The following is a 19,860-nucleotide window of genomic DNA, read 5'->3' as shown; positions in this document are numbered from 1 at the left end:
ATCACTACTGTCTAATTCCCTGGCCTCTTCCCCTTAAGCCATCTGAAGATGAGAACATGGAGAAGGCACAAACCTGAAGAGTGAAATAGCTGACGTTTGTGACAAGGAATGCAGTGAAGCATGCGCCATAAATCTGCTCTTCTCAGCAGACCCCTGGGTGGCGATTAGAACCTCTGCCTCCCCACCATTGGTCTGTCTGCATCCGCCCTGTGTGTCCCTGGGACGTTCCTCCAATTGCCAGCCCTCTAGAGCCCAGGCTTCTCGAAAAAAAAAAAAAAAAAAAAAAACAACAATAAACAAACAAAAAAAATACAAAAAAAAAAGAAAAAAGAAAATGTGATAGTATGTGTTCAGATAAGTTTAGAAAAACTGGATCAACCAAGATGAATGGGGTACACCTGGGAATGTTCTTTAATGCGGAAGTCTCAGAGCTTTTCCTTACATGCTAAATCTCTAAGAGGGAGAAAAGGCTGGAGCATTTTCCAAGTTTAATCCAATAGAAAGCAATTTTCAAGCCTCAAACGGCAGATCTTTTGTGCCCATCACAGCGGCTGACATAGTTCCGCGGAACTAGTAAACGTCCTTAGTGTGCGAGGTGGGTGTTTCCACCCCACTGGCTCTCACAGAGGTTTAGTCCAGACAGGGCAGCCCCAAAACTCGTGACGGAGGCCCACCATCAGCAATAAATACAAACTTCTATGGGAGTTTTCTGTGTCATCTCCCATTGTCAGCAGACCCCCAGCCTGGACCCTTCAAGCGGACTAGGGCCACGGGAAGGCAGCATTGGTGTTATGCAAATGTGTGAACTTTGTGATGCAGCCCATTCTCCTCTAGCACCACAGAAAGCCAGCTAACAATCTCCATTGTGCCAACTTTCACACAAATCGCATGCCCTCATCATATGACCTGAACGTTGAAAAGTGAAGAGTGCTGTGCAGGGAGGCTCCATCCTGGCCAGTATGTCGGGGCCCCTTAAGCCAGATGGAGCAGGGTAATCCTTCCTATGGTGAACCAGTGTCCTGTGCACCTGCTCCCTAAGGCTGCAGGGATTGCGGGGCCTCCATCGTGGTGGTTCTTGGGGCCATCTTGCTCCTGCTGCGGTGCCATGGGACCAGAAGTTCCTGAGCTTGGTCTCCCAAACTGAGACAATGGGGGGGTGGGGGTTAAGAAACCTCATCTGGGAAGGGACTTTGGTCCTTTGTTGCCACATCAGCCCCTCAGCTCAGCACAGCTCTGGGAAATGTATGAGTGGCCAGCTCCTTCACTCTTCACCCATCGCGTCCAAGGATGGAAGCATAAGGCACGTTAGTGTTTCTCATGCTGCATTTGTCCTACCACCTTTGGTTTTTGTGTCTTCCTTTATTTATCCACCCCCCCCCCACCGAAATGTATGTGAAAGGCAGTATACAAACTATATATGACGAATATATAGCGGCTGTATATAATATATGTGTTTGTTTTCATTTTTCTCTCCTGTATGTCCCTCACCCGATTTAGAACTAAATGAGCCTACAAGCTCAACTTTGTTGCAAGGTCAGTATCCCCCTTGCTTTATGGTTTTTCTCCCCTCCCCTTTCTCCCGAAGTCCCCCCACCCCCACCCCTCATTACCTGTCTGTGAAGTTGCTTAGAGGATGCTCGAGAAAGCTAAGGTCACTGGAGCTGATGGAGCTCCAAGGGTAGCTTTCCTCTCTCCATGCACACACTGCCCCAGAAGGGCCAGGAGGGTGGAGATCAGTGTAAAGGCTGAAGGTAGAGAGCATGAGTTTGAACCAGTAGGGAGACAGTCCAACCCACTGAGCAGTTTTCATAGGAAAAATCCTATCAGCGGCCCCTGAGCCACAGAAGCAAACACCGTGTGTGTGAAGACGTAGGCATTCCCTGAAATGCATCAGCTGGTTCGCAGCGAGATTCTCCAAGAAAGGCAGGTGGGCTGGGTGCAGCAGGCGTGAGAGTCCGTAAGCAGTGACCTGGAGGGAGATGCCACCGAGATCTAGTTCAGAGCCTGACGCTTAGTGGTGCTGTGCTCGTGAACTAGTTGCTAAATGTTATTGAGACTCAATTTCCTCTTCTATAAAACAGAATTGATCTGCCTTATATACCTTAGAGTTGTCCCAACGTTCAGCTGAAACTGCATAGTAAAAAGGCTTTGAAGACTGCCAGGTGCATTTTGAATCGTCCCTGTCCCATCTCCAGATGCAGGCTGAAAGGCAGGAATTCCCTCGGTGTCACGTCACAGCGTCAAAACTCTTGTCCCCGGGCCCTCTTCATCTCATCTCCCGTTAAGCCCTTCCCCAGACACAGCTCCTGCATTTCCTGCCCAGGTGCACACAGCCTCTCTGAGTTTCCCAAGGCCCGCCAGCCCAGCGTAAGTGACTCACGAAGGTCCACTAGCCTAGCTGAGGGGGTGTCGTTGACTGTGCCTGAGCATTGGGGCAGCAGGGAGCCTGGCCGAGGGCTGGAGGAGGCTCACACTGCACCTGCCGCTTTTCTCCTCCCAAGGACAGTGCTGACCACAGGGTGGCTCGGCAGGAAGGCAGCTGTGAGGCTTTGCCTACCTCCCGCCCCAATCCCTGCCCTGTCTCATCCCATCCGCCCCCACACCCATCGCCTGCATCCCTTCCCATCTGGCTGTGCAAACAATCCTTGGAGGCTGGCCTTAGGCTTGCAAGGTGGGAAAGGAAAGGGAAGAAGATACGTTATATGGGAAGCTCCTTGACACATGAGCAAAAAATACTTTTATCATGAAAAGATTCAGGGCTGCGTCCCTCACCTTAGTGATGCAGGGTGCTGTAGTGAAGGCACCGCAAACAGGAAAATGCAACAAAGGAATAGTAAGTAAAAGTGAAGTCAATGGAGCCATCAGGTCCCATTTATGATTCAACTTGTGTTTATTGAGCCCTGGAGCAAGGATACCCACGGACCTAGAACCAAGAGCCTTAGGAGAGTAGCTAACCATAAATGGTAAAAGGGAGGCATGCGGGACGGGAGCGAAGAGAGACGGTGCGAGAGGCTGTGCTTTCAGAAGTGACCAAGCTCATTCGGATCACTTAGCTCTTTATTTGCAGAGAGAGTAGGAGCTTTTAAAAGAGGCAGTGGCTGCTTTGGGGTTAGAATTTACCCAAAGGTGTGCTCAGCTGATGGAGGGGCCGCCGTCCCACACCAGAACCAATGATGACAATGCGGACTAGAAACACACAAGTCGTGTCTGGCCGCCGCTGAGCACGGGAGTGGGAGCAGGACACCTAATGGCCAGGCTCCACCCCTCTGCCTCCCTCCTCTCTGCTGCAACAGTGCATTTGGGTGACAGGATCTGGGCACCAGCTCTCAGATTCTCGGGGTGCTCTCAACCCCACCTCCTTCTTGTTGAGTACAGGGCAATGGGTCATTGCCAGAAGTTGTAGATTACAGACAATCTGGAATGTTCCAAGATTTGGATTAGCTCGGTCTTCAGGACAGCTATTGGACTCTTGTACAACTGAAGAATATCTTGGAGAAAACAGACCTTGCACCTGGGGCATTTCTCCATTCATCTGAGTTCTTTCTTTTTTTTCTTTTTCTTTTTTTTCTTTTTTTTTACCTCCTCCTTTGCTAGTCTGCTATCTATTTTCTCAGGGAATACCCCTAAGTTATGCTCATCTTATCTCAGAAATACCAAGCAAGATTCATACAAATGCATGGATTTCCATGGACAGGGTACACTTGGCTTTAAGAGAAGTTCTCAGCTGTTTTGTTACCCAATATCTGGACGGACTAGAGAGATTCTGATAAGAGAATTTCATTCCTCCTCAGCATTTTCTGCCACCCTTGAAGTATTTCTCTGCTCCCCTTTTGCAAACACAACAGATTGCATGTCACCCTCTCGTATTAATATTTGGTGGTACAGGACTCCTGCCATGATAAATAAGGACTCGCGGATGCACCACCATCCCTCACTGAGCTCCCTCGCAGGCAAGCGTGCCGGGGCCCACTCTGCAAACTCAGCGTCTTGGTAGCTGTTCATTTCCCATCCGCTGTCCTTTGTCTTTTATCTCCTAGGCATGAAGTCAGATTTGATGGTATCAGTGGGCTGGGAAAGGTTGGCTGATTAATGCCTGTGAATCTCGCAGTGACTGTCAAACCAACTTATTAAAGAATGGGGGAGTAAGTAAACTCTGTGTATCAGAAGGAAAAAATTGCAGCAGGAAAGATGATCAGTCCTTCCCTGCAGAGGATTAAAGGTAGTTAATTAGGCGCAGCCACCCAGCAGTGAGCGCTCCTCTGGCACGTGTGTCTAAATACTGAAGGTAGAGAAAGGCGGTCTCCCATCCTCTTTCTGGACGGCAACTGTACCCGCGCTGGCATACAACCAGCTCTCCTCTGCCTCAGAATCAAACAGAAGCCTAGGCACTTAGGTTTAGCTGCGAGCATTGGCTTCGGTGGCAGAGAGATCACATTCTGGATTGGCCGCAGACACCGATGAAGAGACTTGAGGGCAGTGGTTCTTTTTTCTTTTCTTTTCTTTTCTTTTCTTTTCTTTTCTTTTCTTTTCTTTTCTTTTTTTCTTTTCTTTTCTTTTCTTTTCTTCTTTTCTTTTCTTTTCTTTTTTTTCTTCTCTTTCCTTTCATTCTTTCTTTATTTTCAATACTTTATCCAATTATACATGGCTTCTCATTAATATATCAACAAAAAAAAATCACAAACTTCAGTCAAACCTTGGCAAGGAAAATACTTGAAAATGGTTGGATTTTCAGTGATCTTTTGTTTTCTTGATAGCCAAGAATGAACTCAAAAACATGAGCCTATGGGTGGCTCGGGCGCACCTTGAAGATTCAAGCAAGGCTCACACTCCTGCACACTGGTGCAACAGCAATACCACATCACGCATGATATGGGAAGCATGTTAGCATTTCTGTGTCTCTCCTTGGTGCCAAATCAAAGCGGGTGGGATGGAGTGCAGCATCAGAGTAAATATAAAGAATATCTTGGCTGAAAAAAAAAAAGAAAAAAAGAAAAAAAAAAAGAATATCTTGGCTGCACTCCCCCCCGCCCCCTGTTGTGATGATAGGTAAGGGGGACTTCTGGTCAACTTCATTTAACTAGAAGTTTAAAAACAGTGCGACCTGGAAAAGCTCAAGGATACACTCTAGCTAAGGATGAATGTCAGATAGTCCTTTACGAGGTGGACGCTGAAGAGTACTGACCTTATTCAAGTAGTGTGTGTTAGACATTCAGGGAGAAGAGTAGCTGGATTGGAAAAATTCAGATGAAGCTGTTTACAGATCTTTGCCTTTCAGAAAATCACAACTGGTCTAGATCACTGGTGGGATCTTACGCTTTCTGTTAATTCCTCTTTCTGTTAGAGCCAACAAACTACCAAGTAGAACCCTCCTCTGTGTCCTTCTTTCAGCAGAGTCTAAACTAGCACCCCATCAGTCTATGGCTGCCCCCACCAAATGTTCCTACATCTGCCTGCTTGTGGTTTGGGGTCGAAGGCCTATGGCTACTTTATCGTCCATGAGTCCCTCTTCCTCGTTCCTCCTGCCAGTCATCCTTCTTCTTGGTACAGAGAGACTCAAGTCAGTGGTGCCTGAATGAGACACTTCATGAAAACAGCCCCACCTTTACTTCTGGGTGGGTCTTGAGGCCCCAGCAATCATCCCAAGGGACTGTCCTTGCTAAATGCACAGACGATGTGGAACCAACACTCCTGGCTTTTCTCTACCACCTTGACTTGACATCAGATCTGTGAATCGTACTTTTGATCTTTGATCATACGTCACCTCTTACATCTTTTTCAGAGTGGCTTCCCAGCGTTGGCTAATGTCCACTTCGGTCAAGAAGGATATTATATCTCAAGTGCCCTTAAAGAATAGATAGAGAGTTTGAATACGTACATATATATTCATCTGACTTTGGTCCAATGTTTTAGTTTAGTTTAGGTTGAATTATATCCAGGTTGTCTTCCTTCTATATGCAAGGACTTTTTTTTTTTTTTTTTAAGATTTTATGTATTTATTCATGAGAGACACAGAGAGAGAGGCAGAGACACAGGCAGAGGAAGAAGCAGGCTCCATGCGGGGAGCCCAATGTAGGACTTGATCCTGGGTCTCCAGGATCACACCCTGGACCAAAGGCAGTGCCAAACTACTGAGCCACCCGGGGATCCCCCATATGCAAGGACCTTTGCACAGAGAGTGGTATCACTTTCATGCAAAGAACTCCATGCACTTTTCTTGTTGTTTTCAACTTTATTGAGGTATAATTTATGAATGAAATTATAAGACATTAAGATATCTTATAAGATATAAGATATTATAAAGTGCAATCATGGTGATTTCATATACAAATGCATTGTGAAAGGATTTTGCATCCTCTCTGTATCCAGGCTGAACAACTGCAGAGACCCCTAGTTAAAGAGGGAAGTGAAATATTCAAGACTGGACCACTTCTGGCCACTCAGGACATCTGCTATTTGCAGGGAAGGCTCTGTGGATTGTACAGAAGGCTTGAATTTGGTGAAATGTGGGTCTCTCATGGTCTAATCATCAGAGAGGAGCGGGCATCCCAGTACATTTTCACAAGCAGGTCTTACTTAGCAAGTACAAGTGTAGCAGCATAGGTGCGGGTCTCACCACACGAGGTTGCCCCTCTGGGCCAGCTTGCTGTAGCCTGGCTCATCAAGGGAAGTCAGGCATCACAAGCCCGGGCCCTCTGGCACAGGGTTTCTAAAATGCGTAGATAAATGCCAATGCTGTACATCCCAAATGTGGCATGGACACCTATGTTCAGATTGCTGCAGTATAATCCATTTGTATCAGCCAATTTTATACTTAAGGCCTACAGACCAATTAGGGGATAGTCTGGTGGCCAAAGAAAGAAAGTTGTTGTACAAAGAAGTATTGATTGGCTCGGGGCCTCAGGCTCCCCGGGGCACCAAGTCTCCTCGCTACGATCAGATGGATGTGTTGGCTCCATTGGATCGATGATCCAGTCTGACCATCATTCAAATCCTGCCCCAGCCCCCCACGCCCACTCAACCTTATGGCAACTGACTTCCCAGCAAAGTGGAGGGGTGCACATAGGAGAGCTGGGCTGTGGTCAGGACAGCAAGAGCCAAGTGCAGGAGGGCTGAGGAAGGCCTGGGGCCAGGAGGGCCACCTCTTTCCCGAGCCATCTAAGGGCAAAGCACATGCCTCTGACTGCTTTCTACCTTAACAGCGGCTTGTTTTTAATTTCTTTTAGAAGTGAAAACTACAGCTCTGACCCCTTGGAAAGGTTGGTATATTTATTTCCAGGCTGCTCTGCCTGGGTGGGGATGGGTATCCAAACCTCTTCACCTTCTTCCCAGATGCCTTCTCTTCTGAGCTAACCCCAGGAAGCAGCCCAGTGGGATCCATCCCTGACCTTGGGCCATCTCTGTGCCAATCTCGATTAACCTGTCTCCAAGGACCTGCATTCCCCCTGGGTAGCTTCCACTTGTAGACATCTAACTGCTGTTTGCTGGCAGCACTAATGAGCACCTGCCAGGGCCCAGAGTCGCTCCACATCTTGGCTGCTCCATACCAAGCCGGCCTCTCCTTACATGCAGATGCTCTAATGCAATGATCTTCTTAGACCCTGGCCTTGCATGCTGTCCTTTGCTTACCCTGTTCTCTCTTTCTCTCTTTCTAACTTGGAGCTGGAAGGGAAGTGGTGGGAGGGAGGGGGAAGCTCTAGGGTGAGTCACTTGGCTACAAATAAAACACGTCTTATTTGAGGCTTTCATTCCCACTAGATGTTTCTGATGGACACACTGACACTCATCACAGTTCCCTGGGACCCTAGCTGTCCTGGTAACTCGTCATTGTAGGCCTCCAGAGCTCTTGAAGGAGGTAAAGGGAATAAAGGCATCCACGGCAGCGTGGAGGCATGGCTGTGTGATAAACGGAGGCCTCATCTGTGTGGCTCATGTCACCAGGCGGATGTGCTGAGCTGGTGCTCTGAGACGGCGCTGCCCCAGGATCCGTGAGCCACACCTGCCTGGACAAAGGGGCCTCCTCTCCTAGATTTCTTTCACGTGCTGGCGAGCGTGGGGTAGCCATATGAGCCCAGGTGGGACAGGCCCCGTGGCCTTACTTCCCCGCCTCATTCTTGGAAGATGTGTGACTTGCACAATGTGACGGGTTAGTGCCTGAGTTAGTGGGAAAGAATATTGTATTTGGAGACAGAAGTCAAGGGAGCCTGGGGAAGTCCCTTAAGCCCTCTGAGGCTGTTTCCACCCCTGGGAGCTGAAGAGAATAATCCTCATCTCGTACCTGAGGGTCTTCGAGGGGGTGGGACACCTTTCCCCACTGCAAGAACCCTTCCCGAAATCCTAATCAACATGGTTTTACTTCCGTGTCTACTTTCCCTCAACCGTAAGAACATTCAGGGACAGAAAAAGAGGGGAAGGGTGTTTGGAAGGGAAAACTGAGATAGAGGTAGGGGAAGAGTGTCTTACTTTGGTCTGGCTGCTCTTTTTGCTCTTTTCTCTGAGTAGAATCTTAAGACAAAGGAAAATAGGGAGGCAAAGTACACAGGAACACATCAGTATGCATCAAAATGTTCTGGTTCCTTCCTTTTTTTCAACAAACATTTGTTAAATACCTGCCACGGGCCCAGTTAGACACAGACCCGGCCCTTAAGGAGCTTCTAGCACAGAAGAGGAAACCCACGTTAGACAAATAAAGGGAAATAGGACACAGATGGTGTGTATTTTAAAAGCTGGATGCATATGGTGCTGTGGGAAAAAAAGGAAACAGGAGCCAAGTCAAGGAAGTCTGCCTGGAGGAGGTAACTGGGGCCCAGAACAGAATCTGGAAGGAGTGGGAGTGATTTGGGTGAAGGGCATTTCAGGCAGAGGGGCAGAGGTACGAGGGCGGGAAGGGAAGATAGTGGGCGGGATGCCCGTGTGCCCGGCACTCGTGCGGCGCGGTGTGGCAGGCAAAGCGTCTCAGAAGGCAGGTGGCAAGCAGGTGACCGAATGTCGCGCGTGTCCTACAAAGCGGACACTTTGGACTATGATGCTTTGGGCCTGGATTATGACGTTTTGTAAGGGCTGCAGGACCCACACCAGTGAGAGTCATGACGAACACGGAATCCTAGTGCCCGTGCTCCAGAATGAGCGTCCGGGAAGTTCAAGGGGGGCAAGGCCGCAGGTGGCAGGGCCCGGTCCGTGAACGGTTGTGGAAGCGGAAAGGAGAGCTGATGAAGCCCGCCTCTCTGGGAGGGCACCTGGGGCTGCCTGGTCTTGGGATCAGCTTTGTCCAGGCCAGGTTCCCGGGACATGCCCAGGGGAGGGTGGGGCGGGGCAGGGTGGGGGGAGTGCGTGGAGGGGGAGGAGGCTGGAGGGACGTGATCCCCCACAGGATCCCCCACAGGAGCGACAGTGTCCCGCAGGCCCAGGACGGGGAGCAGCAGAGAGCTCAGGGAGCGATGCTGCGGCAGGAGGCCCGGCACACCTGGCGGCCTCCCCGTCCTCCGTGGGAAGGGTTCTATGATGCAACAGGTCAGGACCCCGCTCGCAGGCCCTCGTGGAGCTTCCCCGTAGGCAGAAAGCAACCCTGGGGGCATAACCGCGGAGGGTGCACCTGCAGAGGCGGCCGCCCAGCCATTGTGGAGCACCTTGGGGTGCTTCCCTGCTCCCCCCGCAGCACTGCAGAGGCCCTGGCTGCGAACGCGGGCTCCCGACTTCCCCACGTGGTAGTGAAGCCGGGTCCCCGCCGGGCTGTCCGCCTGGCCTCCCTGAGACTCCCGCCAGAGAGGCGGCCCCCGAATGGGAGGTTGGGTGGGGGGGAGTGCAGGAGGGAGCCCGGGGGTGGGGGGTGCAGGCAGGAGCCCAGAGCCGCTAAATGCAGAGCAGTGGCATGCACCCCGTCCCTGCCCCTCAGAGCTTCCTCTGGGCGGCGGGCCCGGCAGCAGGGCGAGCAGGGGAGCGGGCCACAGGGCCACGCTCAGGAGGGCAGGACAGACCGAGGGAGAGGCCCGCGGCTCAGAGGCCCACGGCCAGGAGCTCGGGGCCAGGCACGCGGACACCAGCCTCACGGGAACCAGCTCCACCAGGCTCGCTGGGCCGCTGGCCCCGAATCCAGCTGCATGGCTCGCCGTGAGCCTCGGTGGGGGCAAGGGTCCGGATGTGAGGGAGCTGGGCCGGGCGGCAGGGCTTCTTTGAGGCACGGGACACACAGCCTCAGCCGAGAAGGCCGCGCTTCCCTGCCAGGCTCCCGAAGGGTGTGTCCTGCGGAAAACACAGCTGCCCGGGACCCGGGGGTCCTGACGGCCCGTGCACTGGAGCGCGCTGGCCAGATTTTCCAGGACAGAGCCAGTCAGTGAGCAGCAGTTAGAGACGAGCGTCTCCGAGACTGAGACGCAAGTCCCTGGAGCGCAGGAGTGCTCCTGTCACCTGTAGCCTGCGTGGGCCGAGGGGAGGAGGGCGGCCCAGGGCGGGCCTGTACTTTGTGCTGCCCAGAAGGCGGAGCCCAGCACATCCCAAGCGCGGGCACCGCCTGGCCGTGGACATGAGGTTAGGGCACCCGGTACCTCTCAAGCTCGGGACCGTCCCTTGAGCCACTGGCCCAGAACCAGAGATTTGCCCCAAGGGTCTAGGAAGTAAAATTAGATGGCAGTGCCTCCAGGCCAGGGGACCCAGGACGTGCTGAAGACCCCCGCGGCGGCCCGAAGGCTGGCCTTACGCTGCTCTGCATGGGCCAGCGGCGTGTCTGGAAGCTCTGTAGCATCCGACTCAGGCGGGCAGGGGGGTCTGACCTGGTGTTTTGGCATCTGTGAGGACGTGGCCTTGGGGGCAGCTGCGCTAAGTCCCTCTGTCCGATCCGTGCCACAGAGCGCTCCGGAGCCAGCCCAGGCTGAGGAGGTGCCCGCACTCGGTCCCCAGCCCATGTGGGTCTCCTAACACGACCTGCTGGTCACCACTCCCGGCCCCGTGTGTTGCGGGCACCGTTGGCCAGAAAGCTTAGGTTTCAAGCCATCGGGAAAGTGCTGGGACCCGTCAGGCACCTCCCAGCTTTCTTGCGCCCCTGCACATGGCCCATCCTGTCCTGTCCCCTCCTGCACACCTGCCAGGGGCCCGCCGGGCCCGCGTCCACGCAAGCCTCCCCTCACCTGCAGGAGCACAGCAGAGGCCACCTACCCCCTTACCCAACACCACCTCGACCCCTTTTGGGTGCAGGACACTAGCTAGGTCCACCGAGACCTCGTCCACATGTCGAAGAGGCCAGGCGCTCGGGGCCGCGGTGACGGGGGACAGGCCATGTGGCCTCCCCGGTGCACCGGGTGGCAGCTGGGGGCCTCCGGGCATGTCCGGGCGGGTGCCGCTCAGAAGTGGGCAGATGGAGACGCACACGGTACCGGGTCTCGCTCCCCGGCAGCTCTCTGTCCACCATCCATCCGTGGGCCGCCTTCTTGAGCGTGACCCGAGGCAGAGCCTCAGCACGGGCAGGGGGTGAGGCCACTGTCACCTGAGCCTCCTGGCCTCTCCTGGCCGGTGGGGAGCATGCATCTGGGGGTCCCAAGCTGCAGAAGGGTGCACCCAGGGCAGCGCCCCTCCCCAGCCTCGTGTGCGGGACTGGCCCACGACACGTGGCAGGGAGAGAGTCGCCTCCCCGGAGGCAGAGCCACTGCCGGCCGTGACCAGTGTGCTCTCTCCACAGGCCCAGGAGCAGTCAGCGAAGTGAACAACGGGACGTCGCGGAGGGCAGGCTGCATCTGGCTGCTACCTCTCCTGGTCTTGCACCTACTCCTCAAGTTTTGATGCGAGCGCCACGTCCCCCCCGGGAGAAGCTGCTGCCACAGCAACCACCCACCCCACAGCAACGGCAACTCCGACAGCGACCAGAGCACCCCCGTTCCTTATGAGCTAGAATCCAACGAAATTCCAAGAAACAGCCTAATGGGACACAAATTCGAGGGAGGGGAACAAAGAACACTTTGGGAAAACACGTTTTCAAAGGGAAATTGAAAATCCGCCTCACAGGCCTTGCAGATCCGTAGGCACAGCTGAGTTTTCTTTCTCTGCCCCAACGGAAGGAAGGCACACCGGCCTTTGGACCAACCCACAGCTGCATCGTGACCTGTTTGTGACCAGGGTGGGCCGGGCTCAGCCACTCTGCCCCTTACCGTGCCCCCAGCAAGGAAAATTCTGGAGCGGGCCATCCCAAATTCAATAGAGACGAACAGAGTGAGTCGTGCAGGCCCGGATGTGCCGCTGTGGCTCCTTTCAGAGACTGTGCCACTGTTGTGTGTGTGACAAAGTGCAAAATTCATGGAAAAAAAAAAATAAAGAAAAAGGAAACTAAACAAGACAGCCTGACAGCTACAACAATCCCACAATCAACAGTCACAAAAAGATATCGTTAAACCTTCTTTTTTTTTTTTTTTTTTTTTTGGGTTTCCGTTTTACTACATGGACACCATGGATTAAATAAGGGATTCTGGTTCATTATTAATTTTATTAATTATATTTTCTGATATGAGTCTAGAATTTAGTGCAAAAACAAGACGAGACTAAAAAAAAATACACAAATGAAAGGGGTGAAGAGAAGTATGATTGTTAAACATTAAAGATAGTGTACTTCTTAACTAGGTTTACAACTGGTGGACCACACACCGGGCATTAACCACCCGGTGAGGATATGTCAGATCCACCAAAAAAACACATACGATTTAACCAACATCTCCACCAGCGCTACAGATTTCTCCTTATTCTGGCATTTAATGCAGACAATACTATGCTTCTACCTGCTGTTTAGAAATGGAAGGGTGATCCGCACTGTATCCTGAGTTTGTTGGCTATGCTTCTTTTGATGACATATATTATACAGTATATATATACATATATTTTTTTTGTTAGAGTTCTAGCCATTTTATTTCTCAGCAGGGTCCTTTCTCAGACATTACTGCATGCTGTATATGGCGTTAGCTGTGTGTTGATCTTCTAAAAGATGATAGAGTTTACTGGTAATTGTGTAATCAGCTCCTGCCTTTTTATTTTCTTGGGTTATTTACACGTCAGAGACATTTATAAAAAGTGAAAAGAGAAACAAAACAGAACAAAACAAAACACTAATACCAGGCGCAGCATCTTTTCCAGGTGTGGCTCTCGGAGGCGAAGGCCCTTGACAGGAGGCCTGGCTTCTCCATCATGCCTCGGGGCGTGAGCAAACAGCAAGCAACTGAACCAACTAAACAGTCAGTAACCACTTGCTTTAGCCCATTATGGGAATCTCTGATGCCTTTGTGACTACTGGAGAATTGAGTCCTCTCGGTTCATTTTATTTAATTTCCCACCTTTGTGTGCGTGTGTATGAAAGAGAAGAAAATGCAGTTTTTAGATAACCTTTTTTTTTTTCCTCCCCCGAAGTCTGGGAACGGGAGAGGCCTCGGGGAGGGGTCCTGGATGTGATGAGGGAAAGTGGGATTGGGGGCTAGGGGAGGGAGGGGTTGTCTCTGACTTGACATTAAAAAGTGTTCCATGTCCCTCTTCACCTGGTGTGGTACCTCATTCTCAAGCCGGGGCAGGGGGAAGGGAGGCGGGGCAGGAGAGCCTGCCTGGCTTGTAGGGGGGAGATGTGGAGGGGAACGGGCATCTGACTCACGCTGCTGCTCTTTAGCTCCCTCCTTGGGGTCCAGTGGGTTCCTTCTGTGGATGTGCTCTGGTGACGGATGGCTTCAGGAAACCACCTTCATCCTCCTCACAGAAGCAGCCGAGGGGTGGGCCTCATGAGGACCGCGTCTCCAATGCCTTCAAGAAGGTGCTGGCCGGGGTTTGCAGCATCCTGCTTGTGTCCAAACCCTTCGCTTCGTGTCCTGGGCAAAATGTCAAGGCCAGTTACGGAAAGGCTTTAATGGGTGATTATTTCTGGAAGGCAGCAGAGTGCAGCTATCACAAAAAGAAAAGACAAGGGGGAAAAAAAAGCACAAAACATTGTGGGTTAGTATTAAATATTCCCAAACTCTACCAACTGGGGTTCTGGGGACTCTCTTCCCTCCATGCCCACCCCAGGAACCTTGCCTCAGGTCACAAATTAAGAGGAAGAAGTAGATTTTAATATCAAATAGTATTCCAATAATGGGACTCTGTTCTGATTGATTCTGGGAATTAAATAAGCAGCTGAAGATTCTCTGAGAGGTGGAGATAAGGGCGAAGCTGAAACACAAAGGGATTACTAGACTTGTGTCCTCGGGGGTCAGTTCAACCCAAGGGGGTAGACAGACAATGTTTAGGAAGGAGTAGTTTCATTTCTGGGTGTTACTAACAAAATTGAGGAAAGATGGTTGACTTCAGGTCTCTCTGTGCCCTTTGGACATTCCAGGCTCACTACCAGGTGCCGGATAGTCCCCCTTCTTCCCAGGAGCGTGATCTGGAGCAGTCTGGCCCAACCTCACATAAATTTGGCTGCTTTGGAGTCACCCCTCCCTTATATCCCAGGACTGCAACGTCATGAGCTTTGGGTGTCCTTAGACTGAGTGGATGGGTGGGATTTACCAGTTCTCCGTTGCCTGAAACTGCTGTAGACACTGGCGTGTGGATTCGTGTGCAGGTCATGGTCCATGGGATTTAAGTGAACCCTGGAAACTCCCGTATTGCCAGATTTGAGCCCAGATACCTCTCAATAAAATGTTCCAAGGCATCTGCAAAGAGACACTTCCCTGATCTCGCTGGGATGAGAGAACACGCGGACACATGACCTCCATTTGAAACAGAACTTTCTCTTTCATACTCACTGAGCATGCTTGAGATCACCCCTTCGCCATCCTCCCATGAGGAACCGGTCAGTCACGACCAACTCAATAAAGTGACATTGATGAGGAAGACTTGAATTTACCTATTTGCAATTTCAATAGCCCTTCTTGTCTCGTAGTCCTTTAGAACTCTGGTTATTCAAGAGCACGGGCCTCACGGAAGCCGCTTTGGCATGACTGATGGGTTCAGCAGATAGGAGAACCTCTCCCCCCCATCCTGCCTCAGAAGGGAGTCCCTCTCCTCTTCTGCTTCGTGAGCCACATGAGTCCCCATCTGCTAAATTTCAGTCTTTAAAGGGAGCGTCCATGTGCTCACAAGAAAGGGTCTTTAACCAGATGTACAGTTCAATCCAGGAAGACATGGCTTTGATTAGGAGTTCATAGGGACAATTCTCAGGCTTGTCTCTTTTCAGGAAAAGGAACTTGGCTAGAGAGCTCTTGTTCATTATAGAAAAGCATCCTGAATAGTGTCTGATGTTCTCTTTCTTGATACAGGTACTGATGGAAGACCATTCCTATGGGCTGGCCTGGATTTCAGGTGTACTGGAGTCACTGTCGTACATTAGGATTCATCTACCCCCCTAACTTTGGGATGTCCTTTGGGGGAGCCATGATTTAGATCTGGCAGGTTTTATCCCATTAAAAGTCTCTCCTGTTTTAGGGGTTGGTGAGGAATGTTCTAGCCCTAAGCACTCTAAGAGAACTCCTGAGGAAGCCCATTCATCTTCTTTCAAAAATGTCTGCTGCTTTCTGGCCACATAGATGTGCAATGGCTCACAAATTGTTGTTAAATCTTTCCCCATAATTCTTCTCCATAGTGGGTTCAGAAGTCTCACCTGAAGCATTATGAGTACTTGTCCAAGGACGGCCTTCTGATGAGTGGAACTTGTAAATCTGGAACTATAATCACAGTTGATGATCCACAAAAGTTTGTGTTGCTGTGGATGGTGATAATGATGGTGATGATGAATGACAGCTATCGTTCCTCAAGCTGGAGATAAGTTAGCAAGTGAATTAACACTAAAATCTGATCGAGATTTAGCACATTTCACTAGACCGACCTACCTTTACTGTTTATCTCTGTTTAGGAGGGAGGACAGTCACACCAGTCAATCACAGAAATGTCCTTTTAATGTGTGCTTTTGATTTTTTTTAAAAAAATGTAAAATCTGGGATCAGCAAAATATCCACAATTTTTTTTTTTTTTACACTTACAATAGTACAGATTTGAGGTACTTCTCAGGACAGGAGAAAATCTATGCAAAAGAAGCGATGTGGCACAGGAGCTGGTCCTGCTCATGATAAGCCCACACACCCTTATGCGTCTATGGCTGGATGTATATGTGCATGCCAGCCATTTACTCTTCATCAGATAAGCAACGAAAAAGAACTGAGATTAGTGGTATCTGAGAGAGGCACTAAATAATACCTCTTTCCAGCATTAAAAATAAAAAAAAAAAAGTAAACTAAATCCCAGACCTAATTTGGTTCACAACTTGCTCACTGGGGTTTGATTGTATAGTTAGTGTCTCCTTTATCATTCCAAACTGCTCAATCAGGTCATTCTAAAGCATCCATCCCTGCCTCTCTCCGCTTTTAATTCAGATGCTATTTCCGTGAGTGTCCAACTCTATCTTTCTCTAAGGCAATAAATGCAAATTAATATCCCCGTGATTTGTGAGTAACTGAGATCTCTGAGTCTCTGCATCTTCATCCTAATTTCCCTGTCCCTCACGACTTCATATCTCTCCCATCTTATCCACATTATATGACTAGAACAACACGGCTTTCTGTAGCAGACTGTCCGATTCCTGAGCTCAAGATATGATCACTTCTTATAATTGATGTCTGAAGCATGTTGGTGCATTATTTTTTATGAAGGAGGCTTAGTTTGGTTTTCATTTTCTGAATGCGGATGTTACCCCCATGCAAGCTTCCATGTAACATAGATATCGCTTCTGACATATTGTTAAGGTACATGAATTTATTTATATACTTCAGGGATTGTTAACATTATTTGAAAATGAATTATGCCTCTGCCAGAACACCTATTTGATTAAAACTTCCTAGAGTACAAGTTGGCTGTGGCCATGGCATTTACCTGGCTTCCAGTGACTCTCCTTTTGGAATTTCTAAGTATCAGTGCAGTATTTTGGATACAGAGCCGAACTGCTGGTCAGTAGAATTAAGAACTAGTCCAGATTCTATTGCTAGCTAGTTGGATTCTCTTTATCTTTTACATAAGATGTTTTGATGGAGGATCGCTCAACATTTTCAATCTTTAAAATTCAATCATGTAATTTCAGGTTTTACAAGGTTTCTGCAGAAAAAACTTTGGAAAGTTGTGTTTATGATAAATGACAATGGAAGGCGTAATTGGGGTGAGTTCTAGAGCCAATGTATTATCTGTGTTCCCAGGATGGCTTATAAGAAGGGAACATGCATGATCAAAGCTGCCATTTCTATAGATTTTTAAAGTGCCTCCTGAAGGAGAATTTGAGGGATGGACGCTGCAGCTCCTGGAAAGGAGTGTTGTCTGTGTTGTCTAATAAAAGACAGTGGCTTTTTCTGGAACAAGAAATGATGTTAGCCCCAAGCTGCTGTGCAGTTTTGCTTTCTGTATGACACAAGTAAAACAAGAGAACGAACTGCCATACATCTTAAAGTCTAGGAAAATAGAAGATATTGGGGTTAAGCAAAATACTCAGAGTTCTCAATAGGAGTGTGTGTAGGGGGGGCGTGCGCACACACACGCGTATGCTTGTATGTGCATGCACATGTGTGTGGGGAAGAATTTACTGTAATTATTAAATTACATAATCCTGGCAGCCCAGGTGGCTCAGTGGTTTAGCACTGCCTTCAGCCCAGGGCGTGATCCTGGAGACCCAGGATCAAGTCCCGTGTCGGGCCCCCTGCATGGAGCCTGCATGTTCCTCTGCCTGCCTCTCTCTCTCTCTCTTTCTATCTATGTCTCTCTGATGAATAAATAAATTTTAAAAATCTTTAAATAAATAAATAAATTAATTAATTACATAATCCTTTAGCATAGATGGCACATGTTAAACCCAAGATTCATCTTTATTTTTTTAATTTTTTTAAAATATATTAGTTAACTTTTTTAAAATTTTTTTTCAATTTTTATTTATTTATGATAGTCACACAGAGAGAGAGAGAGGCAGACATTGGCAGAGGGAGAAGCAGGCTCCATGCACTGGGAACCCGATGTGGGATTCGATCCCAGGTCTCCAGGATCGCACCCTGGGCCAAAGGCAGACGCTAAACTGCTGCGCCACCCAGGGATCCCCAAGATTCATCTTTAAAATAACAGGAGAGAGTGATGAAAAGAGAGAGCTCCAAATAAGATTTCTTTTTTTTTTAATTTTTTTTAATTTTTATTTATTTATGATAGTCACACACACAGAGAGAGAGAGAGAGAGAGAGAGAGAGAGAGGCAGAGACATAGGCAGAGGGAGAAGCAGGCTCCATGCACCGGGAGCCCGACGTGGGATTCAATCCCGGGTCTCCAGGCTTGCGCCCTGGGCCAAAGGCAGGCGCCAAACCGCTGCGCCACCCAGGGATCCCCAAATAAGATTTCTTAATAATTATACCACATCATCCTGATATGTGCTCTGCTCAAGGGTCCAGAAATATTTGTGCAGGTCTCATTTGACATATTTGCGTATTGTTGGTTCAATTCTAGGTTCACTGAGTGCCCCTCACCATTCATCTTGCCCCTTAGACTCTGTGCTTCCTTTATACTCCTCTGTGAAGAGCATGAGGATAGAAGAGGCAGTGGACAAAGATTAGACTGAGCTTGGTGTTGGAAACTGCATGCTCCCTGGTCCCTTTTTCCAAATGTTTGTTCCTGGCCATTCTCTTAAGCTTCAGCTTCTTCTGAAGGCTTATTTGCCAAGTTGATGGAAGGATCAGGTGAAGTCATGAAGCCATATGCCCTGCACTGTGTGAACTGCAAAGGGAAGAAGAGCACAAGCCATAGAGCACACACATGGGTGAGGCTGAGTCTTGGTCTTCCTTTGGAAGGAGGGGTTAGAAAGAAAAGGAAACAAAATAAATGCTTTATCAATCACGTCACTAATTCAAGACAGTGCCATGTCATTCTTTTCATTCCTGTCCACAATTATTCTCATTTGTACATGGCCACTTGGAAAGGAAGACAGACAGGAACTAAGATGTACAGTAATAGATACTGTCTGGTAAGAACAAAATTCTATTCTTTAGGTGTCCATCCTAGAGTTTAATAAGCAAGAAAAGTGAAAATAAAATGATAAAATAGAGAATAAATTCAAAAGATACAACTTATTCCTGAGGCTGTATGTGGGAGGCGGTCTACACATATGCACAGCAAATGTGCTTTGTGGTGTCAACAGTCAGTTCTTGGAGGGTAGAGGTGAGGCCCTGCCTCCTTCCTCACCAATCACTGTTAGCACCATTGCTAGACAGGCTCTTGGCAAAACACAATCAGATTTTGCACATTAAAGGTAGCACATGCTATTGCATGTCAACGTCCCCTCATTTTTTGAGGAATAAGTATAGGTAGATTCGAGAGGATATGAAACAGGAAGCCAAAGGAGGAGTTCTAGCCCAACATGCACTAGGGTGTGCAGTGAGATCTGCAACAGGTCGTCGTACCTTACAGGGCCTCAATTTCCTAATGGCTGAGATGGATGTTGTACAAACTGGTCTCAAAAGGCCTCCCATGTCTGAAACACTCTGGACCTTCCTTCTCCATTCTTCCATAGTTCACATCTATTTCCCGAAACGCGGGAAGTCCACATTTGAATTGGTATTATGGAGATATTAAGAGGTATCACTATTCACACTCAAGTAGGCAGGGCCCCTTTTTCAGGCATGGAAATACGGATTCAAAAGGCCACCATTCTCAAAACTTTGGATGTTAAGCTATCCTTGGAGACTCTGACGAAAACAACCTCAGTCATATTCTTGAGACAAGACATCCAAGCAAGTACACATGCTCCAAAATACTTATAAAATGCTCTAGATGGTTATAGATGGTTTGTGGACTATTCTAAACCCATGTTAAAGAACCCTACTGTGGCATTTCACTCTGAATTTCGCTTATAGG

The 19,860-nt window shown here is 49.1% G+C and overlaps 2 protein-coding genes across 9 annotated transcripts in view; one reads left to right on the top strand and one right to left on the bottom strand.

Annotated features, from left to right (window-relative positions):
• Positions 1-13,498, top strand: part of NTM (neurotrimin) — a 930,011-nt gene extending 916,513 nt beyond the window's left edge. For 3 of the 8 annotated variants that reach the window (XM_025998898.2, XM_072729301.1, XM_072729298.1), the window contains 3 exons: positions 1,498-1,533; positions 7,224-7,256; positions 11,666-13,498. In XM_025998898.2, coding sequence (XP_025854683.2) covers positions 1,498-1,533; positions 7,224-7,256; positions 11,666-11,766 — 170 coding nt within the window. In that variant the 3' untranslated portion in view covers positions 11,767-13,498. Of the gene's footprint in view, positions 1-38; positions 1,443-1,497; positions 1,534-7,223; positions 7,257-11,665 lie in introns of those variants that run through there. The other 5 variants (XM_072729300.1, XM_025998901.2, XM_025998900.2 and 2 more) reach the window with 4 other exon arrangements.
• Positions 13,499-13,718: 220 nt separating this feature from the next.
• The window catches only part of OPCML (opioid binding protein/cell adhesion molecule like), a 1,085,346-nt gene continuing 1,079,204 nt past the window's right edge, over positions 13,719-19,860 (bottom strand). Inside the window, exon 7 of the mRNA XM_072729309.1 lies at positions 13,719-13,893. Coding sequence (XP_072585410.1) covers positions 13,856-13,893 — 38 coding nt within the window. The 3' untranslated portion in view covers positions 13,719-13,855. The remainder of the gene's footprint in view (positions 13,894-19,860) is intronic.

Source organism: Vulpes vulpes, chromosome 12 (genome assembly GCF_048418805.1).
Source record: "Vulpes vulpes isolate BD-2025 chromosome 12, VulVul3, whole genome shotgun sequence".
NCBI lineage: Eukaryota > Metazoa > Chordata > Mammalia > Carnivora > Canidae > Vulpes > Vulpes vulpes.
Note: the sequence above shows the minus strand (reverse complement) of the source record. Positions and strands in the feature narration are given on the sequence as shown.